Source organism: Idiotropiscis lumnitzeri, chromosome 19, assembly GCF_059441095.1.
Source record: "Idiotropiscis lumnitzeri isolate Australia: NSW breed Sydney's pygmy pipehorse chromosome 19, RoL_Ilum_1.0, whole genome shotgun sequence".
Taxonomy (NCBI): Eukaryota; Metazoa; Chordata; class Actinopteri; order Syngnathiformes; family Syngnathidae; genus Idiotropiscis; species Idiotropiscis lumnitzeri.
This window is the reverse complement of record NC_142409.1, coordinates 7,547,569-7,566,554: the sequence shown is the minus strand read 5'-3', so window position 1 is coordinate 7,566,554 and position 18,986 is coordinate 7,547,569. Positions and strand designations below refer to the sequence as shown.

Here is an 18,986-nt window from a genome sequence, read left to right as displayed (position 1 = left end):
TCTGGCCTGGCCTATACATTATAAGCACTGACCTACATTTATTACAGAAATTGTAATATGTGTCACATGAAATAGTTTGAATTTATTCCGAGCACGGTATTCTCTATGCTTCTATGCCATTTCAGTCTGATCTGCCCAGATCATGGATGGCACAGTCGTGTCCTGTTGTCGCGCGCTTATGTATAGAACAGGAAACCCTTGTGATTAGTGACTGAGCCCGGCTACAAACTCATTAGCAGGAATGCCATTGTATTATTAGACAAGGCTATGGCACCAACTATTTTTTTGTCAAACTGACATGCTGAACACATCAACAGCGAGTAGGTGAGTTTTTCAACAAAGAATAGGCGGGATTCACTTTATTGATGTTTTTTCCTCTGCAACATGATAGTGGTGGTAATTCAAGATTAATTTGGTTGGGTAAGTAAAGTACCCACTGAAGGCCAAGGTGCCAAATGTGAGGCTTAATCTTCGTCAAGACACTGTTTTCTATCCAGATTGCATCCGAGTGAGCAGCTACCTTTTGATTGGCTGCAGTAGTTTCATGGTCAAGGATGTGTGGACTTTGTGGAGGTTAATTATTCATTAACCACTGCCAGTCCCTCGAGATCTACCAGATGCGCTGCGAATCGATCGCATATATTACAGTAGCTGGAAAATGTGAACTATAAACATTTGCAGCGTGGATGGATGAGGTGCAACGCTGAGGGTACAATCATTGACATTAAAAGTGAGTGCGGCTGCATCCAGCTGCTGCCCACTGGAGCGGAGGCGGGATGCTCCCTCGGTGCTGTGCTCCGTTCGTGGTGAGGGGGCTGTTCCCTCCGCACATCCAGAGCTCGCTCATTCCGTCCGGAGCAGCGGCGGGGATGAGAGCTTGGCACCAGGGCGCCAACGCGACGAAACGCTCCTCAGGTAAATACAATTTGTTTTTAAAAAAGTGCCTTTCGTCGTGTTACATCATTTTGTTGTTGTTTTGCGCGTGGATTATTTCGCTGTGGGGGATTCGGAGGCTGAGTCGCATCCGCGCGCCAGTCAACATTTCCAGCGGGTCCCTTCAACTTCAATCCAGCCGCCTCCGCGCTCGCCTGCCCGGCTTCGTCTACATCTCGCGCCGTCGGAGGGGGGCCATTCGGTTCAGTTTTTGGGTCACTTTTCAGACTCGATATACCGTGGCGATTGTGGACGAACACGGCATGTATTTATTGCATTTCTAACTTGAGGAGTGACGGGCGCTGTGTGGTATTTTTATTTATTTTTTTTTATTTGATTTTTGAAGGGGACGCGTTTTTTTCCTGTCAGCTGAAGGTTAAAGATTGCTGTGATGGAGCTAGCCTGGCTAACGTTAGCTCATCTTCGTGTTCGGTTCCGTGGAGGAGAGGCCAAACTCCATCCAAATTACGCAGTTTTCACTGTCCTAGCACCCCATGGAGATAATAAAGGTATTTAACGAAATTTATATCACCCAGCACTAATCCCATATCAGTCTTAGAATGTAGTGCACCCCCAGATATTGCTTATGAACCTGTAGAAGTTGTACAATTGCATAAGTGATATTTCATCCACAGTGGGTGGGCGAATGAGAGTCAAAACAACTGAGCCATCAGATACTGTATGTTTGGTCACGTGTGCGCCGAATTTAGCCAAGGACACCCCCGATTAGTTTAACATTCACAGTCTACGTCACGCTTTAAATGCATTCCAACCAGCCGTCACTGAAAGTCAAAATAGCCCGACGTTGAGGGGAATCTGGCGTGTGCGCGTTTCATCTAGGCGAGTGTGTTATAGTTGCAACCCGAGAGGTACCTGTCAGTCCATTTCATAACATAACAGTCACAACACATGGATTCGTGCATGTGCAGCTCCCAGTCTTACCCAGCAGCGCCAAATGCATGAAATGGAGCTCGGTGAATGACAAATGGTTGCTTTGATGTTTGCATGTTGTCACTTTGTCTCACCTGCAAGCATGCTGGCATTGATGACCTTCCTGCTCATGCAGCCTGCAAAGTGAGGCCACCCTGAAATATTGTTTGAATTAAAATGGAATTCGTGTGTGGTGTCATTTCATAGCCAATTCATCTTAAGTGTGAGGGGCTTGCACGTTTCTCTCATGGTACTGTGTTTGCATGTGCTGAATGCTTTCAATTTTAGAAAGTCTGGCACTTACTGTCAATTGTCTGGGACTTCTACAGACGATATTGTCACAATCAAGACTTTTACTTTTAGTGCATGTCTGGATCCAGAGTCGCTTTATACTGTATGTGAAGTTTAGTTTAGTTATGTCGTTGCAAATATAATGTCACTCTCGGGCTGGTCATCCATGTCCTCAGGTCTGATTATTATTTTCAGTAGTGTTGTTTATATAGCATTTATGGTGTTGCCCTCGAGCAATATCTGTTGGTTTTTGACCTTTCATAGCTCAGTGAGTGCGTATTAAAAGCTAATTAATAAATGTCAGCAAATGTTCCAAGACTAGCTAAAAGGAAGAAAGAAATCACAAGTAAGATACTGTAGGCATATGTGTTGGTCTTTCACACATCTCTGATGTTGGGCTGACGTGTGAAGGCCCTGTTGGAAGTCCTCAGGGGGTGAAGTATGGTGAGTTTGGGGAGAGGAAGGGGGGGGGTATTAAGAAGGAAACAGCTCATTAATTCCTTCCACCAACAGAGGAAAGGTTTGCTCAGCGTATTTGGAGGGGCCCTTCACAGCTCCAAAATGAGTCAAACTTTTATGAGTGGGCCGAACCCAAGCCAGTGATAAGTGTAGGGAGGGCAAACCTCATGTTTCTTTTTATTTTTTTTTTTCAAGACAGTGTGATATCCCAGAACTATCGCTTCCCTCAGATTATTACTTTTCCTTGGTTCATTGAGCATGTTCTGACAGACTATCCAGTCCCACCCCCCTCCTCTCACTTTGTCTGTCTTCAGCATTATTTCAAGGCCAAGTGCACAAAGAATATTAGTCTGGCCATTGGCTGGCTGAAAGCGTAGCCTTTTTGAAAGTCATCGGATGTTTGCCTAGCTACAGGGATCCCCTCGGAGCTCCTGTCTGATGTCACACGTGATGTCAGAGGGGAGGTGACGCAGGCAGGCAGGCAGGCAGGCAGGCAGGACGAGGCTCATGGATGTAGCCAAGCAGAAACATGTGAACGCGACTGACATCTGCCAGGGCGCCTCATGAGAGTGAGAAGCGAGAGCCGCGGCATGGAATGTGAAACGTTTGGTGTGTATATTGTTCGATCCGGATTGGATGCTGGCCATATGTTTGGGCCATCTGCCTGCTCGCCGCTTCCTTAGCGTCAATTTATTCCCACGTTATATGGCAATCAAGCTCTGGTGAGATAACCCTCACTATTTGTTTTAAATTGTATACATCACAGTTTGCAGCAAAACCTCATGAGTGTGTGTGAGAATCCTTTCATCCCACCTGTTTTCTGGTTCACGTTGAAATTTATGCACCCGGCCGGCTCTGAATGCAGTGTCTGTTTAAGTATAGCACGGAATCTAAAAAATGTGAACGTTAAAGTCTCAAAAAAAAAAAAAAAAGACTCGGTAGTCGAATTTTGTGCTGCAAAATGCTCAAGATGGCAATCATGACTCGCCCAATAATTTAAGATCACAAATAAAAAACGGAAATTATTCAAAGTTTAAAAAAAAGAAAAGTTCACATCCCTCTTGGTCATACACGGGCATGTGTGTTGGTGTCACGACTAATGTGATCGCTCCTCTGGCTACTTGTTAACGATAACAGTCACTTGCACAATAGAAATAAATGTAATGTAGCGTTGTATAATGAATGAATGTTTAAACAGGCAGGCCAGCAGGGGACAGAAGTGGGAGGGGTGATCGCATGGCCTTGTTGCAATGTGGCGGTATTATACATAGCCTCAAGCACTAAGCACAATAATTGATTAAACATTTAATTGCTTGTCAAGAATTTGGCTGATTGTTGATTAATCATCGTCTTGAAGCCATTTTGAAGCAAAATGGGGAGTGCTACTTAGCTGCAAGTGCATATTCAGAGATTCTACCATTACATTACAATATATGCATATGATATATTTTCCTGTCCTGTGTTGAAAGTGAACGGAAGCATTAAAACACTATATATATATATATATATATATATCTTTGAAAAACCACAGTATTTAGAAAATAAAACATCGAAAAGGTTTATTCATTTAATTTTTTTCAAGTTCAGCGGGCCGGTTGAAAACATTTAACGGGCCCCATGTGGCCCCCGGGCCGTAGTTTGCCCACCCCTGCATTAGACTGCCAAACTTTTCTTAAGGTGTGAGTGAACTTGTTTTTTTGTGCCCTTATTACCTGTAGGATGTTAAAATGTTACTCACAATTTGTTGTTGATGAGGGTTTCACAATTTCTTACAAAATGCGAAGGAATAAGTCGGCCAGTGTTCCGCAATGGACTGTGTACAACCTTTAACGTTTCACTGTATTGTCATTTTGCATCAACTTCATCAAGGTTATCTGTTGTTCACGTTACCTTTTGTATTACTGGGCAAGAGCCATCATGCAGAGTCCGAATCTGACTAGCCAAAAAGGCCATAGCATGCTAACCCTTTGATCAGCCTGCTTCTGGCTGCTAAGCATGCCACTGTCATCTCCAGCAAGCCGCGGACCTTGACAGACACTAATTAGGACACGGCATGGATTGGGAATAGCTAAATGCAGGTGAAGCCTACTGTGTAGCAGAACAGTGTGTCCGTGGATTAGCGTGCCTAATGACCTTGCCTTTATCTTTTTTTTTTTTTTTTTTCTCCCCCTCCTCCCTCATTTTAAAATGCTGGCTGCGGTACAAATGCTCAGCCCGTGAACATCCTTTTCCATGCGAGTGCAAATCTCATGACGTCCAATGGCGGATGAGGTCAGCAATGTTAAAATGAGTTCATTGATATGTTGGAAGTTGTTGCACAGCTTTGCACTCGGCTATTCTCATACATTAACCCTGGAGGACAGTTATTTGGCTAGACCAAGTATGAAAAGAACCAGGGCCAGATCAGAATGTTGTACCCTGTGATGTATTGGTGGAATTAAAACAATAAAATAGCCTCCCGCCTTTTATTTTGCTGCCAGCGGAGTCCGACTAAAATAAGTTCTGAACTGAAACAACAAGGGGGGGTAATATTTTAGCAGCCCACGCATAAGCTAGTGCAAAACAACTGTTGCCACGGGACATGATTAACCAAATAATTAAAGTGGATGTCTTTTGGCCAACCTTTCTACATGAGCTAATTGACTTACAATGCACGGAGGCAACGAAGGCCAACATGCAAGAGAAAGCACATTGGGTTTGCAAATGTGGGGGGTGAGATTTCAACAAGATACAGTACGAACTCTTAAAATCCTGAATTTCCACCACATGTCGTCGGGATGATCATGGAATAATTCTGACGGCATTAGGCGAATAGGTGGACTCGCCAATAAATAAATCCACGCCTATTTGTGGTTCACTATTCACAAATTCAACGATTTTGGTTATGCAGCTCGACTATTTCACGTCTTTGCGTGTCAGCGAGGTTTAGTTGTAGTTACAGAGTCGTTAGCTCATGTGCAAGTACATTCCCGCCCCCGGTTCATTTTCTTTCGAAATCAAATCATTAATTTTGTCGTGCGCAGTTGCACAATGAGGTTGAAATGATAATAAACTGTTTTGGGATCATAGTTTGCGGTAGATTTATAGTGTGATCTATTAATAGAGGCAATTATAACCCATTTTGGAGGGGCGTCAATTGCTCTTGGTTTTTCGCTTTTAGCAGCGGCGCTCGGCCTCTATCCCCTTGCGAGTATCTGGGCTACACTGTTGTTTACTCCCTCGTCTGCACATCAAACCGTCTTCCTATTTGCATTTTTGAAAGACTTGGTTGGTTATGGCGCGTTTTTGGTTTGCTTATATTTTTTGGGTAAACAATGTTGCATCTGAAGGAACAGCAATTATTTAGGTAACAGATTATTTAGTAGAATTCAGCATTTGTAAATAAGCCCTAAAGTCTTCTTGATTGTTTGTCCACAAGCATGTGTCAAAAACATTTTCACCGGACAAACAGAAGCCCGCAGAGAGACTGATTGGAAACATTTGGGCCACAGTCGGTGCACCTCCATCCCCACAGCGGCGCACTTCCTCAGGAAGAGACGAGCCCTTCAATGAACACCGTGTTGTCACATAGATAAACAATCTGCAGATCTGTTTGTTGAATGTGATGGGATGTCGTCCCCCAAGAAGGGTCCAAACAGATGAACAGCCGAGTACACACCCAAAGTCGGGACTCTCCTTTTAGATCCAAGGAGACTGGGAACAATGTGAGGTGCGGCTCTTGTGGAATATTTTTAGTAAAAAGGGCTGATTGTCTTTTTGTTTCGGTGTATTTGACTTTTTTTGGGATGTTTTATATCCCTTTCTGGGGTGATTTAATCACGTCTGTGTTTCCTTGAGGGCGACATAAATCACTTTCACTCAATTTGTTTGGACCGCAGAGCACACCGTCATTTTGCTATGCGTTTGTAGACAACCATTCCGAGCAAATATTATTATTTTTTTTTTAATAACGCCAGTAGCACGGTCAATTGAACGCACCCTTGCTCTCCCTCATCTTAGTTTGACCACAAATACAGTAAGGAGGTGACACCAAACTGTCAACCTGCAAGCCGTCATGCTCCTGCAGCCAGTCATGTGTGCGCCTTCATTTCCTCGCCAACATGTTTGTAATTGTTTGTGCATAAAACAACCCCCGGCCTTGCTATTGGTTCACATGACCTCGAAACCATACACATTGTATCTTTGACTGCGAGTAAAAACGAAGTGGCTGATGAGAAGAGAACACATGGGGGGGGTGGTGCGGGGGTCGTCTGTGGGGAAATGCCAGCCCTCATGTGGTTGTGTTTATTTTTAGCTCGCTTAGCAGTGTATGTTATCCATATCAACTATTTCATTAATTTCCCCGCTTCCTGAGCGAACGCCTTCCAGAAGATCTGCACTTTTTTATTTTTTTCTTCACCTAGTTTCCATATTGGAGCAGCCACAATGCCATCCATTTTCCACACAAGAGGGTATTGTCACGGAACACAATGTTTTTGTGTCGTGGGGGATGAACGGCGGCCATTGTGGCGTAGCGTTCCTTCAATCCAAGGTTTTACTTGATATAAAATGAGTAATTCCATTGCGTAACAGCATTAGCGGCATTTAAATGCAGCTTGTCATGGGAAAGGAACATTAAGGGCGGGGACTGTATGAAGGCAGATCATTTTACAGGAGGAAATCCTCACTTTAACTGATGATGGCGATAATCCTCATTTACTGGTGTCACCAAGAGCAATTGCCTCAGATTAAGGATTAAGTTGGATCAGACAGCATACGGATGCTCACTTAAAACAGGTTTATATGCAAATGGGATATTATCGCAAGGTAAGGATTATCATATTAAACATCATATTAATGAGCTTGGCCCGTGACCTAAATTTAATTCAATTAAGGAGGAAAGATCACGGATACCTCTCAGATTGATTTTGGAGTTTGATAAATTTTGCTTTTATGCTGGGAGATATTTGAGAGACCTGTGTTTGATCATGAAAGACGACAGAAATATTCCGAAGCAACCTTAAATTTTCTGAATCTGTGCATTCAAATTGCTGTTAAAAATCCGAGTCTCAGTGTATTTACAACCTCAAGCGATAGCCTAATTCTCATAAACAGCCACAAATGGAGGTTGACACGCTTCTAATTAGCTTATTTACATATTAAATCTGCTCTTAACATTGAAAATGGAGGACGCAGTTTGAGCGAGTGTTGCTAATTTTTCTAACCATTTAACTATGTAATACTAAGAAAAATTAAAGACATTGCTTTTTTTTTTGTAACAGCATTTTTACAGTTTCGTGGTCTGTGAATGATGATCTTCCAGTCAAAAAAAAAAAAAGAATTGGGCCATACAAATAAGCCAACTAAAATGATTTGTGTCATTGTTTTGACATTGTTCGGTACAGCCTAGCCTCTCCTTGAGGAGATTACGCAAATGGAAGGAGTGAAACTTAACTCAAGTATTAACTGGGTTAGAGCCAAGAGTCAATCCGCCAAAGCTAACAGGTTTAAGGTTTTAAATGAAAAAAAAAAATATATAATCTTATTAAGGAGGCATACACACAAAGAGCGTCATTTCATGGTCTTGGATCCTGTTAATCACCTCGTAGGCTTCTTCTAAGGTTCAGGTACAAGGAGCAGAGACGGACCAAGGACATACAGTGAGGGGAGTGATGCTGCCCACTAAGTCAAGGCTCTTTTATTGTAAATCCTCATTTTTCATCGATCGGCTTTTAAACCGTCTGTACAGCAATTGGATTTTTGCAACGGGTCTCGTACTGCTGTTCCTGAATGCCATTTCTTCATTACGGAAGAGCCACATTGTTGGCAGTCTGCTCTACCGGACAGTGTCGGGTCAATGGGCTGCAGCATATGCCCTGTTGACAAGGCAGCAAATATGACTTCATCAAGGGCATTACATCATTAGCAGATGCACCCTGGGTATTATCAGTTGGACTCTTCGTCAGTTCCTGAAAAACGTTCTGAACAGAAATTCGATTTTTTTCCATGACTGCTATTGTGCAATCCAAAATATCATTTGATTGGTTAATTCTGAAGACAGCTTCAGCCCCAGTTATGAGGGTGTGCACACTTATGCAACTACATCTCAATTGTTTGTTTTTAGTTCCCCTCCCTAAAAAAGATCATTTTTTAAAAATGATTTATCTTGCGCTAGTTTTTTTTAATATCACAAAAACAAAAACAAAAATGGAGAGGGTTGGCAAATACGACCATGCTGCTCACATATTTACTCGGTATCTTGGGATTGCTGTGAAGTTTCAACCAGCGTTACAGTCCTCAGTTAATTTCTTTCTTCCACACTTCATTTGCTGACTGCATTTCTGGGTACTCACTTGCAACTTCTAGGGGAATTCCATTTTTTTTTTTTTAGTTTTAAAATATGCTGCTTATCCTCTCAGATGAAGGAAATGCTTTTCAGATGCAAAAGAGACCCCGAGAGCGAGAATGAGGATGTGGAGCAGAAAGGAATACCATCCTTCATTTGTTGTTGTGATATACACAAGCTCCAGTTTCATCCGTGACATTTAGCATCCTACAGTTTGCTGACGGTGTTTTTTTTTTTTAATTTATTTATTTATTTTTTGGGGAGGATTGTTTGTTTATTTCCTCATCCACCAGAGTTCTGAATGTAGACCATTTTGATGCCGATGTAAAGCAAACAAGATGGATGAGAGAAAGGAGGCGACGACTATTGAGAAGCTTTAAACTTGGACTCTTGACAAAAACTAACGGGTTAAAGGTTTTACAATCACCTCTCCTGCTGCGTTGGAAGTATTTTATGCCTAGCACCAGACGCTGGCTCTGACGTCAGCATACATCTACATTATCTGATTGGTTGCCGTGTCAAAGGGCACAGTTAAGGCAGCATCCTACTTTTCAGTTTATTTTAAGACAAATATAGATGATGCTCTGGCGCAGCAATTTCACATGAACTTGGTAGATTTCGCTCTCTTTTGTCTTTTTGTATCATCCCTCTTTTTCTTTTTCTACTCAGTGATGGCCTCGACTGCCCAGCTGTGCCGGTGATCCTGCCGCTGCAGATAAGGAAGAAGCGCAGACGCCTTGACAACAGACCTACCTTTCTCGACCCCCCTAAACAAAGAAAGTGGAAAAACTCAAAGAGGGGGAAAAGAGGAAACACACCAGCATAATCAAAGGCGAACATGTACAGCGTGGAGGACCTCCTCATTTCTCATGGATATAAGCTACCCAAGCACACCACCGCCTCCACCACCCCTACCCCAACCCCTGCCTCCACATCCCGCCAGGCGCCCTCCTCTTCACCTCCATCGTACACGAAACACCATGAGAGTTTGGGGAGCAGGCCCAGTAGCAGGACAGTGAACGGCTACGAACGAGGGCCGAGAGTGACATACGGAAACAACTGTGGAAGCCGGCATCCTCAAGCGTACGTGGCTGGAACTGGCTGCCCGAACAACAACGTCGAAGCCAGGGACAGAAGCCAATCCAGGCAGGAGGGGGAAATCCAGGGCCAAATTGAAACTCCGTCATTTGGAGAGTCGCTGACCTCAGACAGCGGGTAAGACAAATTCTGTACTGTAATTTACTGACCAATCGTGTCTTAAAACTCCTTCACTGCCATTCCAGGTAAAAAGAATGTACTTTTTGACGTCTATACTCGTCAATGGCAGTGAATGAGTTCTTTATTAATGTCTTGGTGCTTTGATGAAAGCAATCCATGACATTAGATAGTCAGCCAATACTTTCTATCCTTGGATTTTGCATGAGTTATTTTTTTTTCCTTTCCCCTTGTGTGTTCTTCCTCCATTTTCCCTATTTCTCCTTTTCACAACTCAATATTAGTTCTCCTTATCCTTATAGTCAGAATCTAAACAGCCCAGGGTCAAATCTGTGTGAACCACTTAAGCGTGCCTCATGCCACGCGTCACACACAGTTGTCATTTTTGCGCCGCCCTCTAAATATGTTCAAGTGTTTGACAAGAAAATTGCAGAATTACGCCTAATTATAGACTACGCACCCCATCAATAATACAGCATCTATATAGGGTTTAATACATAATGTATATGGAGAATGCGCTATATTTAGTTTCGTCTGGCGTTACGCAATTGAGGCCCTCTCGGTTAGGCAACGTTAGATCGTGTCATAGTTCTACAGATAATGCGCAATTGAACGGGTTTTGTTTGCTTTTTTTGAAAACAAGAGCCGCTTCATTTGTCTATCTGCACAAGTGTGCTGTAACTGAGACAAAGTCAACACAGCCTCGCCTATGTCCAACAATGAGTTCTGTTTGTTCATGTTTTTTTTTCCCTTTCCTTCATCTTTGCTTGCCATTTTTTAAATCCTGTTTTGCAACCAGCCAATAAAATGATCACGTGATTAACTAGAATAAGTAGCCGTGCCTTTTGATGGGACTAATCCGCATATTCATATCACTACTTGGCCAGTGGGAACCTGAGAATTGTCAATGTATGGGATGCAATTACTGTCTGTTGGTTTTTCTTTCTTTTTCTCTGCTCATCCAAATCACTTTTTGCTGGCAGCTTCAGTTTGGATAATAAATGGCCCGTCTTTGCTCTCCTATTAGGCTGTGACACAATTAGACTAATGATTCTAACTCATATTAAATAGTATGCCCACTTATTTCTCAGCTTGGCATGGATCTCGCCGCATTTCCCGTAGCATACATGTGATGATCATATTTTGAAATGTCAAAGGCCTCATCCTTTGGGGGAGTGTGCATATGCATGCATCTTGTTTATGGTGTTGGTCAGTCAGTCATTTTGAAATCAGACTCCATGGGGTTGTCGCTGCACCTCAAACAGCCATTTAACATCCTCAATTTTTTTGAGGAGGGGGAATATTGAATCTGTTATGAGGGGAAATCCAATGTTGCTAAGTAAAAAATGTCCAAATTAGATTGCCTTGTCATTTACATGGCGCCTCATTGAAAAAAGACTTTTTTTCATGGTCATCTGTCTCCATCTAGTGGAAGTTGAATCCAACCTATCATGAATACATTCCCCTCATTCTCAGCCGACTGCTAATTTAATTGCTTTGAATTTTGAAATTGAGCCCAAACTTCCTCAAAAATGTATGTATTCCAATATGTTTGCAGATTTCAGGAGGATTCACTCTGTGACTTTCCTGCTTAGGTTCTGTGATGCCACCAGAGGTCAACAGATCCAGGCCAAGGATGTCTCCTTCTGGAGGAGGAGAGGCCAGGACTTTACAGTGCTGCTGGACTATGCTGACCACAGAGAGTGTCGTGCAGGGGCACATGGGGAATATAACAGACCAGAGGGACCTCAACAGGCAAGAGGTCAAGAGTTGCCCGTTGAGGAGCGGCAGAGAGTAGCCCAGGAGCGGCAACGCTGGGCAGCCCAGGTACAGGCTCGTGCTAAAGAGAGGGAGGCAGCTCTCAAACAGTGGAGGATGGCCTCTGAGAGGAAGTGCCAGAGCCTGGGGACAGATGAGTGGCGTCCAGCTGTCAGTTTTAGTCGCCAGATGTCGCAGAGTGAGGGTGAACGTTGGGCACAGGAGCAGCAGCGGCTCCACGCCAGGATACCAGAGGGAATGGTAGTCCACCCCAGGACCAAAGCCAAATCCCAGTCCATGCCCCGGATGCTGCGACCTGAGAGCCTGCAATATGTGGACATGGCCTCATGTGGTCAGGACTTGTACAGGCGGGTTAATGGCCACCCACTGTCACACCATGACCTTTACAGGGCGCCACGCTGGCCGGAGAATGGCAGGCCAGCAAGTGCCAACCAGTTATCATTAACGCCAAAGCCCCGCTTCACTCGACCCCCCAGACCTCCCTCCTACGAAATGCACCAGCAGATCAGGGGAAGCTGTGAATTGTTGTCTGGAAGAGAATCGGTTATTTCCCATACCAGGGACAGGACTCCTATTCCCATCACACGGACAGGTGATGCTCCACTAGACTATTTTGCACAGGATTCTGGACCTCCAGGATACATCCCTCCACCGTCATACAAGAGAGCGCCTGTGATTATAGGAGGGCGACGGGGATATGGCGAGATTGCAGTTGATTACAGGTAATGTGCCCTATTTTTATGGTTCGCTATAGTCTCAAAAGAAATGCAGTGTTATGTCACATTACGTATATGCGGCTTGAATTCTCGAGTAAATCAAAAATCATGTTGGGTTATTTGTTTATGTGTGCTGGCATAAACCCTTAAATAATTGAGTTTTCAGGCTGTTACATAATCTGCTTTAAATCCCTTAAAAAAAAGTCAAAATGTTCTCTTATTCTCATTATGCAAATTCAATATTCCTTGAGGGATCCTCTTCTTGTCTATTTCCGGATCAATCACTGCACCGTCAGGTTAAATGACAGTCAAAGCAGCCGAACCATGGCTGTGACTGAAACTGCAGAAACCTCAATGTTTCCAGATAAATGACTTTGTTAAAGATAAACCTTAAGCAGCAAAGCATGTGATTGGAGTGGAAGGCTGAGCTTACTCTTTTGGGCCCACTTTTATTCTCTGACATGGCAGCTGGAGACTGCTTTCGCTAAATGGTACAGCCACATGTCTAGAAAGATCTCCAATTGCGTAGATCAATGCCAGGTTCACATGCACGAGTTCAGTACTGGCTGTTTCTTACCTGTATTGGATCTTGGTTGCGTCCTGACATCAATTGATTTTGACAAAGACGGTTAGAGTTGTTTATAATGCTGATTGTTTTCCCGAAAAGTGTTTCGACACATTTACCCACTTAGCAATCCAACCGTGTTGTTTTGCTTTTAGGTACAGAGGTGATGTGTACCAGCAGATACACGTGGCTCCGGATGGAACTCATTGGATCACTCGACATCCAGCGGGTTCTTGGTCTGAGTCGTCCAGAGAGAGATGCATTGCGGGCCACAAGCACCTCCATCCTGTATGTACTTCGCAAGAGCATCCAGGCGGAGGAGTGCAATATATCCCCTTTGATGATCCCCGCATACGGCACATTTCGTCAGCTCTTGGTGGTAATTCCCTGACAGACGCTGACAAGATACGTCACATCCGCAATGAGCTACCCAGCACCACCACGTCGGAGCCCGCATCCGGCAACAGTGCCTTTTTGCCCCCATCAGCGGGGCCCTTTATCGCTGCCAAACTGGCGAGCGATGCTAATCAGACGTCTTCATGTGACTTTGACAATGACAATAAGAGGTGGCACAGCAATTTGCACAAAGCGACTGTCGATAACTTCTCAGCAACTGACCAAAATTGTAACACATATTCCAAAAACCAACGTCCTCCTCCATCGCCATCTTCAGCCTTTCAGGCCCCAGTAAGAAGAGCAGCGTCTCGCCCGGGGTCCAGTTTAGATCAGGTCTTTGCAGAAACCATCACGCAAGTGAAGAAAATCGTACCAGAGTCAGGGTTGGAGAATAACAGAAGTACAAAGAGAAGAGTTAGTGAGACCATTTTCTGCCTTGTGTCTGTTCCCCTTCACACACCAACTAACCTTAACAAAGATATATCAGCAGATCAGAACAACAACGACACAGCACGAAGTCTGACTATGACCAATCCAGAAACCTTTGCTGTTGGCCTCAAGGAGACCCATAGCCTGCGAAGCAAGTCAGTGAACGAGATGCCCATTAGAGTCCACTACTCACATTTTCACACCACCAGCACTTCCTCCCTGAGGAATTACAAGAGGGCTCCTTTAAGAAAGGAGATCATAGATGCCTGGGCACTTCAAGCCAATGAGGACAAGGCGATGTGTTATTCTGGGTCCTGGCCAGGAAACCAATACCGTAACCAGGAAACCCAGACTGGGTCACCCTTGACCGTGGTGAAAAGTCCAGAACCCCAAAGCCCACATGGGGGACAAGAGCCTGTCCTTTCTGCCTCGGACACAACGACTGACAGCGGTGTAGGAACCGATAATGGTTCCGCATACGGCTATCCCATGGCTGGCCAGAAAAACCTCCATCCCTCCAGCAACAGCGCCTTCTCACGACTTAGCAGCAGCCCAACACCTCAGCAATCATTGCAACCATCTGAGCAACACATATCCTCCCCATCCAAGCAACCCGATTCCGGAGACCAGAACCCAACTTCTCCAAAGAGGAGCAACTCCACTCCTCCCGAGTGTGCTGAACAAGTGGCCTTCGGTCAGTTTCTGCTAAAGCCAGTCAACCGACGGCCATTTGATGCCATTGGTGAGCTGGAGACCATCAATAAAGAGATGGAAGACACAATCAGGAAGAGGCGACATGCAGGTCTGTCAGTTGATGATTTAGATGGGACGAATAAAAGAAATGGCCGCTATAAATCAGGAAAGCATTTTACAACCGGCCTCGAAGCAGGCAGAGAAGCAATGAGTCTTCCACCAGTACTCACAGGAAAACCTGTTATCAAAATAAGATCAAAATCCTTTCCTTCTGCCAATGATATGGAATCCATGGGCACACGACAAGCTTTCTCCAGACAACAGACCAACATACAGTTAACCGATAAAATATGCGTAATCCCCAGCTCAGGTGGGAGAGAACCTGTGGCCTCACTGCCTCAACAAAGTAATTCAAACCGGCTTTATCGGCAAGAAATTCCTGTCCCTCAGGAGTCATTGTTACGGGATGTCGGGCTAACCGTCTACACAGAGACCCCCAGTGGTCAGGGGGAGTCAACGCAGCGCTCACTCCTGGTTTCGCATCAACTTGACCACGAGAACCTGGCAGTGCCGCTTTCAAGTGAGAGCAGCACAGCGCATGTCAAGAATGGTGGCCGAACAGAGCACAGTTCTGATCTCGCGCTTCGAGATGAAGTGGAGACGAAAGCTCACTTAGACAAAATGCCACGAAGCAGGAGTGAGCTGAATTTGAGCATCAACGGCAGCAGGAGCGAAATTTACAAATTGCCCAAGAGTAATAGTTCCCCACTTGACGCCCAGGTTGCGTTCAAGGAAAATGGTCATGACAAATACTGCAACTCTGCGCCACTAAAATACAACACAAATGTGTCCACAATAGCAGACATGCACCTTGAAACTTTGCTCACTCAAGAGAAAGCCATCGCCCTCCCCGCCGAGGACCTCAGTAGCCTGTACGAAGTTAAAAGTGCGAAGGGAATCCCTGAAAATGAATCAATTGAGCAGAGAGCTGCCAGAATTTTGGGTATTACCGTCCCGATGGAAACCTTGGGCGTGTCAGATAAAACTGATGACACACCCCATGTTCTAGGTGAAGACGAACAGATTGTGATTGAGGAGCCTGAGGAAGTCGAACAGGGATCGTTCATTTTGCTGGCAACAGAGACGGAATTAGGGGAAGAACACCATGAAGAGAGCAGACAAAAGCACAGTAACAATAACAATAATGGTGACCGCAACGAAGACGACATCACTCAGTCAGAAGTGGAGCTGGACCTACCCGAATTCCCACCATCTAATCTTTCACAATCCCTACCCATCAGCCCGGTTGAGAAGCAACCACTAAGGAAAGGAGAAAAAAAGAGAACCCCAACACACCCTTCGAGGAAATTCATTGAAGCCCTGCAAGATAAGCTAAACTCTTCAGCAAATATATCCGGTACATCTCCGGGCAAGTCAACCACAGACAGAATAGCCCGACTGAAAGAACTGCACTCTGTGTCTCGAATTCGACGCCTCAGCCTGAAAGGTTCTGATCGCAGCAGAGACGGCAATTATGAGGAGAAAGACGCAAGCAGTCAGGAAAACTTAGGGACAAAGCTTGAGGTTGAAAAACAAGAAGCTGACGAAAGCCCTAATGCACAGAACGGAAGGAGCAAAGAGGAGGATGTGGATTCTCCCGTCGAGCGTGAAAATGCATGTGAAACAAAGGACGAGATAGAACCTCTCGAAGAAGACTGCCGACCGAGTGAAGACAATGAAAATATATGCAAAGCTGATGGAAAATCCGAAGAGGTAGAACCGACTAGCGATGATTTTGCACTAAAAGCAATAAAGGAGGGAGCGAGAGACGAAGTCGATGCAAAGACAGAAGAACCAGCAGGAAAAGTGGAGAAAAACGCAGAAAGTCATGAATCAGCCGAAGTTAGCAGATGTGAAATGACAAACGATGTTCAGGTTCCCAAAGCGAAGCTTCGTACGAAGCTCCAGAAGCCTCCACTGCTTCCTAAACCTCGAAGCGTTCCCAAAAGAGAAATAACCCTACCGCTCAACTTCACCCCTGGGACCTTCGCTCCCTCAAATATGGAGGATGAGGACACGCTAAATGTTTCAGGTGGGTCTGAATTCAAGTGCAGAAGTAATCCAGCGTGAACTTTTTAACCACCGTTTCATGAATTTACTGACGCAATTTCAATTTCTCTTTTCTCATCAGACTCCTACGACCCCAGTCGAGTGGAGCGAGTCTAACCTCTGACTTTGTTCATCACTGTGGAAATTTATCATATCCAAGTTAACAACCTTTTCGCCAAGTACAAAAAAAAAAATAATCTCATCTCTTGACTTCCAGCAATTTTACATTTCACCCCTTACAAATCGGACATTCCTGGTGCTGCGGGAATATTTTTCCAACCAGATTAAATGGAGGTGCCAATTCTCCTAGCTCTGTGATTGGCTGGCAACCAGTCCAGGGTGTACCCCGCCTCTCACTCAACATCAGCCGGGTTTGGCTCAAGATCACTCTCAACCCGGATGAGGACAACCGGTCCAAAAAAAACACAAAGACGGATGAACAGTTCTTTGAGCCTTTTTTCAATCCTTCCCCCTCTCGCCGTCCTTCTAATGTTTCTTTGCTACACCGAGTAAACTGCCTTCCTTTGAGTTGTCTTTTTGTTTCATTCCAGTGCATGTCATTATTTCCTTCCGCACCGGGCCTCCGGGCTCCGTGTTGAATTATGAATGTAAAAGTGTGTCTGCTCTTCAAAAGAAATGTAACAGGTCAATTGAAAACAAAGGCGACAGTATTGCATCACAATCAGTATTAAACGTCACCAAATGTAAATATAAAAATAAAGTATAAAAGTTTATCTATATTACAAAAATCAATTTACGAAATGTATATTTTCTTATGTATGTTCTGAAAAGGATGGATTTTTTTTTTTTTTTTGAAATATGATATTTGAGTGTCACACTAATATGAAACCCTCTATTCTTTATTCTTCTACTTGTATGATAGCGAATGTACTCGGAGAGTTTTGGTTGCAATGAGAAACACTGTGGTCTTTGAATAGTTTCACTCAAGAGCAATATAGTTATCGTAGGATTTTTTTTAATTTATCTTATGTTTTTGGTCGGTTTCCGGGATATATTTGAAATAGTACGTCTCAAATTCAATGAGGTGATCTCAGTTAAACATCGACAATGAAGCTTTATGTTTTGGTACAAGTGTTTGCCATTCTGAGGTGATATCGAGCATATCGAATACTAAAAATGTTCATTTCTGGCGAACACCCCGCGTCACTTTCCAGCATCAGCATTTGCAAATGGAACATACTGCATATCAGAAGTATGTGATTTCAGTGCTACTTTTCCAACGACGATAAAAGTCGTATTATATTTTCGGGCAGGAAGAGGTCTATTTTTAACTGCCGTTGTTAGTCTGGCTGTGATTTCAGAAGTGCTTTTTCTGCGAGATACGATTATTATATACAATAGCTGTGTTGAATGAAAGGTGTGCCTTGTACACACCGTTTCTCTTGGTTAACGTGTGTTAAACATCAATCGTTTAAACGTGAATTAAAATTCGGCCTCAATTACACAAGTGGTGGTAATCTAATGATGTAGTGAATTTTTAAAAATAAAATCAAGATAAAATTGCTACCCTTTTTCTTTTTAATTGTAGACTTGACTGGAATTCATTCACACGGTACGATTTTTTTTTTTTTTTTTTTGGAGTGTCACTCTAATATTTCTTTGTATATTCTTGTTGTACAGAACATTGTAAACCTGTTTAATCATTTTATGTTGACATATCAGGTTTTGGGCATAACTGACTTTGCTTTTGGGATAGCAATACAAGACATTTGGGAATATACCAAACAAAACTTTATGCTATGCATTGGACATTGACATTTACTGGGTTTAATACCAAAATTAAAAGCTGCAACTACCGCTTTCCTTGTGTCTGACCTATGGCAGTTTTTTTTTCCCCTTTCTGTCGTCCGGAGGATAATTTTGATCCATGATGATGTTGGTCTGGTTTTAAACATATGGAAAAGTGGCTTTGGCTGGACTAAGCCCACGCACGCTCAATCCGAGGTTTGTCTTTGTCCTGTTTTTGGCTCAGCACCCATCCCTCCTTGTTCCAGGTCATCCGCGTTCGTCTTTTGTACTGCAAGTTATTTGTAACATATAGACTGAATGGTGCACATCTTGCTTTGATATTTTCTATTTTCATACAGACAATATATGTATAGCTTCTTTTTTTATGTGTGGCATC

At 43.8% G+C, this 18,986-nt stretch overlaps 1 protein-coding gene across 2 annotated transcripts; it reads left to right on the top strand.

Annotated features, from left to right (window-relative positions):
- Positions 1 to 737: 737 nt before the first annotated feature.
- jcada (junctional cadherin 5 associated a) lies at positions 738 to 18,664 on the top strand. Of its 2 annotated transcripts, none has more exons than XM_088283366.1 (5): positions 738 to 915; positions 9,608 to 10,153; positions 11,749 to 12,654; positions 13,369 to 16,823; positions 16,923 to 18,664. In XM_088283366.1, exons 2-5 carry the CDS (start codon positions 9,777 to 9,779, stop codon positions 16,955 to 16,957), a joined length of 4,773 nt encoding a protein of 1,590 aa, XP_088139492.1. In that variant the 5' UTR covers positions 738 to 915; positions 9,608 to 9,776; the 3' UTR covers positions 16,958 to 18,664. The 2 variants fall into 2 exon arrangements, with proteins under 2 accessions (XP_088139492.1, XP_088139493.1); XM_088283367.1 differs by lacking the exon at positions 738 to 915 and adding an exon at positions 1,308 to 1,442.
- The last annotated feature ends 322 nt before the right edge of the window (positions 18,665 to 18,986 follow it).